General features: G+C 37.2%; 1 protein-coding gene across 1 annotated transcript; it reads left to right on the forward strand.

Moving 5' to 3' along the window:
* The first annotated feature begins 233 nt into the window (after positions 1-233).
* Positions 234-1,175, forward strand: LOC101391608 (olfactory receptor 8D1-like). The gene has a single exon (XM_004438504.1). The coding sequence runs from the start codon at positions 234-236 to the stop codon at positions 1,173-1,175; it is 942 nt and encodes a 313-aa protein (XP_004438561.1).
* The last annotated feature ends 2,757 nt before the right edge of the window (positions 1,176-3,932 follow it).

Genomic DNA, 3,932 nt, shown 5'->3' on the forward strand with positions numbered 1-3,932 from the left:
ACTTCTAAATGTCACATGGGAGTAATAAAAACTGAAGCCAAATGAAGCATCAACATCTCAATAAAGTCTTCAATTATAAGTAGATTTTAGTCTCTTGGTTTCCCGATATTCTGTATCAGTCAAAAATTATGTCATTTATCAGATCTTGGATCACTAAATCCTGTGGGATGACAATGTCTGTCTAATGAGAACCTCTTCCCCAAACCACTCAGCCTATCACAACTGGAAGAAGAATGGGTAGAGGAAATCATTCTTTGGTAACTGAGTTCATCCTTGAGGGGTTAACAGACCAGCCAGGACTCCAGCTGCCTCTCTTCTTCCTGTTTCTATTGATCTACATGGTCTCTATGGTGGGAAACTTGGGCTTGGTCTTTTTAATCAGGATCAGTTCTCAGCTTCACACGCCCATGTATTATTTCCTCAGTAATTTGTCCTTCATAGATCTCTGCTTCTCCTCTGTCATAATTCCCAAGATGTTGGTGAACTTCATCACAGAGAGGAATTTCACCTCTTTTCCCGACTGCATGGCACAGCTCTTTTTCTTCTGCTTCTTTGGTATTGACGACTCCTACGTGCTGACAGCCATGGCGTATGATCGTTATGCTGCCATCTGTAACCCCTTGCTCTACAATGTCATCATGTCCCACAGAGTCTGTTTTCTACTGGTCATGAGTGTGTATATAGTGGGGGCCATTGGAGCCTTGGTTCACACCAGCTACATATCTAGTCGCTCTTTCTGTGGAACCAATGTCATTCACCACTACTTCTGTGACATCCTTCCATTTCTGAATATATCTTGCTCAAGAGACTACACAAAGGAACTTCTGGTGGTGATTTTGGTTGGATTCAATGTATTTGCGTGTGCTTTGGCCATCTTCATCTCTTACATCCTCATCCTTTCCAGCATCTTGTGCATACAGTCAGCCGAAGGCAGGTCCAAAGCTTTCAGTACCTGCAGCTCCCACCTTGCAGCTGTTGGGGTCTTCTATGGCTCCATCATCTTTATGTATTTTAAACCATCTGCTAGTGACATAACGCAGGAGAAGGTGGCCTCTGTGTTTTATACCACAATGATTCCCATGCTTAACCCCTTTATCTATAGCCTTAGGAACAAGGATGTCAAAGAATCTCTAAAAAGCGTTCTGAATGGTGGGATACTTTCTGAGTCTCTGTAGAAAACCCACTGATTTTAGTTTCCATTGATGATTCTTACTTAAATCAATTATTAGTATGGTAATTGCAACATGATGAGTTTCTAATTTTATCATTCCTTTTACATTTATTAGTTGATGTTGTTCTGTAAAAAAGAGCTTTCCCTTTTCTACTACTTTTTTATTTTATTATTGTCATTATTATTTTTATATCAGTAAGGACTCATGATTCTCATAAGCCATCCATTTTGGTGTTCAAATTGTCCTAAATTTGTCCAGTATGAGCCCCATTTATGCTGACTCGTCCTTTTTGGTTTAGCAAATTATATATTATTATATTCAGTTTTTTGCATGTGGGTATCCAGTTGAAAAGACTATTCTTTCTCCAATGAATTCTCTTTGTTTCTTTGTCAAAGATCAGTTGACTGTATTTTTGTGGGTTTATTTCAGGGCTCTGTATTCTGTTTCATTTATTCTTTTACCAATGTCATACTGTGTTGATTATTGTGGCTTTATAGCAATCTTGAAGTCTGGTAGTATCAGTCCTCTGACTGTGTTTTTCTCTTTCAATAGTACTTGGTTATCTTGGTCTTATGCTTTTCCATATGAACTTTCCAATCAGTTTGCAGATATCCACAAAATAACTTGATGGACTTTTGATTGATATTGCATTGCCTCTACAGATCAAGTTGGGAAGAACTGACATCTTAACACTATTAACTCCTTCTATACATATTAATGGAATATCTCTCCATTTATTTAGATTTTGTTTGATTTCTTTCAGCAGAGTTTTGTAGATTTCCTCATAAGTATCTTGTGCATATTTTGACAGATTTGTACCAAATATTTCATTTTTTATTGGTGATAATGTGATGATATTATTGTTTTAAATTTCAAATTCCAATTGTTTACTTCTGGAATATAGGAAATAAATTGATTTTTGTATATTAACCTTGTATCCTCCAACTTTGCTATAATCACTTATTAGATCCAGGAAGATTTCTTTTGTTGGTTTTTGGAATTTTCAACATAGAGCATCATGCCATCTCTGAATAGAGACAGTTTTATTTCTTCCCTCCAATTTACATATTTTTATTTCATTTTCTTGTCTTATTGCATTAGAATTACCCATACAATGTTTAATTAGAGTGGAGAGAACAGATAATCTTGCCTTGTTCCTAACCTTAGCAATACAAAACATCTAGTTTCTCAACATTAAGTAAGATGGGGCCCTGTAAGTAAGTAAGGAAGCTCTGATAAACTCTGTTGAGAACCTCCCTATATAAATACATCAAAACCTGTAGGGAATATATTTAAGAGGGATCCTATCTGAATTTAATATAGTTAAGAGGGCTTCCTCTCTGGATCAGCTTTCTGTTACTAGGATGTTTATTCACTAGTCCAGGAGAATAGATCTTATTTGACCTAAAAAGTTAAAAATCTAAAAACAAGCATTACTATACTCTGTTTTTGGAGCACAGGGATGAGAGTTAGGACCTCTGCTCACTGAAGAGAGTGAATCACCTCACCAAACTGCTGCATATCTGTTTGTAATAATCCTATAATCATTCCACATGGGATTCATTCCCATCATCTGCAAAAAGTTTTCTCCTTCCAAAAAGCAAGGTCAAAACTTTCATTTTGTACATTGGTAATGCTAAAATTCTGTGTATGCCGTTATTCTGTGTGCAAATATCACTTATTCATTGCTTTTCTTCGTCTCAGGAGAATTTCACCTCTGAGAATCTCCTTTAGATCTTGTGGTCCTGGAAGAAGACTGTATTCATCCATCTCTTTGGAGGTCAAAGACCTGCAAACAACCAGTCAAAGTATTCTCTTTCTCAGGAAGGGCTGCTCAGGATATATGGGTGGAGAGGGATCTTTTTATTGCTCACTCAGTGTCACTAAATGTTAGAGCTATAATAAACCTTAGAGGTCATCCACCTAAGTCCATCTTTTTGTGGAAGAGGAAAGGTGAGGTGCCTTTCCCAAAATTACACAGTGAATTTAGTGACACAGCAGGAGTAGGACCCTGGCTTTAGTGATGGTAAGAATGGGGCTTATTTCTTCTTCATTTCTAATAGTTGTCATTCTAAACAAGATCAACAAGGCTCTGGACAGGTAATGCCTGCCATGCAGCTAACTGTGTGAATTTATCTCACATTATAAGAGTGAAAACATAAACTCTTAACAGCATTCAAGTAAGTACACAAACTCTGAGCATCTTTTTCCTAAAGCATTCACTGAGAAGCATAACTACTTAGGGAGAATTTCATATTTATATTCCAATGAAACTACAGTTTGGCCCAAATATATGTGGCTATCATGTAACCCAATGCAACTGAGGTTGGAGGAAAAGAGTATTCTAGTGCCTGTGAGTGTGCTGTTGGTGGAGCGATAGGAAAAGGTCTTTTTCTCTTTATTTCATTGATTTCCTAAGACGTACCCACAATATATTCCAAAGCTCTTCCCAGAAAGAAAAATATATAGCAAAGTGTTCCTTCATTTGAATCACAGAACTCAAGAATTAAGTTAAAGTCTTCTTGAATTTGGAGCATCAAGTCCTCTGAGCTCCCCTCTGTTACTATGAACTTTGATCCTAAGATATGCGTTCCCTCCCAGTTCCCGCTCAAGGAGTACTCTGTATTTCATGGTAGATACCAGCCCAGTGCACATGAAAGACACGATACTCACCTTGAAATTACTTTCTTTTTTCTTTTTTTTTTTTTTTGTGAGGAAGATCAGCCCTGAGCTAACATCCATGCCAATCCTCCTCCTTTT

This window comes from Ceratotherium simum, chromosome 7 (genome assembly GCF_057802395.1).
Source record: "Ceratotherium simum simum isolate JZ-2026a chromosome 7, ASM5780239v1, whole genome shotgun sequence".
In the NCBI taxonomy this organism is placed as follows: domain Eukaryota; kingdom Metazoa; phylum Chordata; class Mammalia; order Perissodactyla; family Rhinocerotidae; genus Ceratotherium; species Ceratotherium simum.

What these genes read in the sequence shown, in the direction of transcription:
- LOC101391608 (XM_004438504.1), top strand. Translation starts at nt 234, where the DNA reads ATGGGTAGAGGAAATCATTCTTTGGTAACTGAGTTCATCCTTGAGGGG.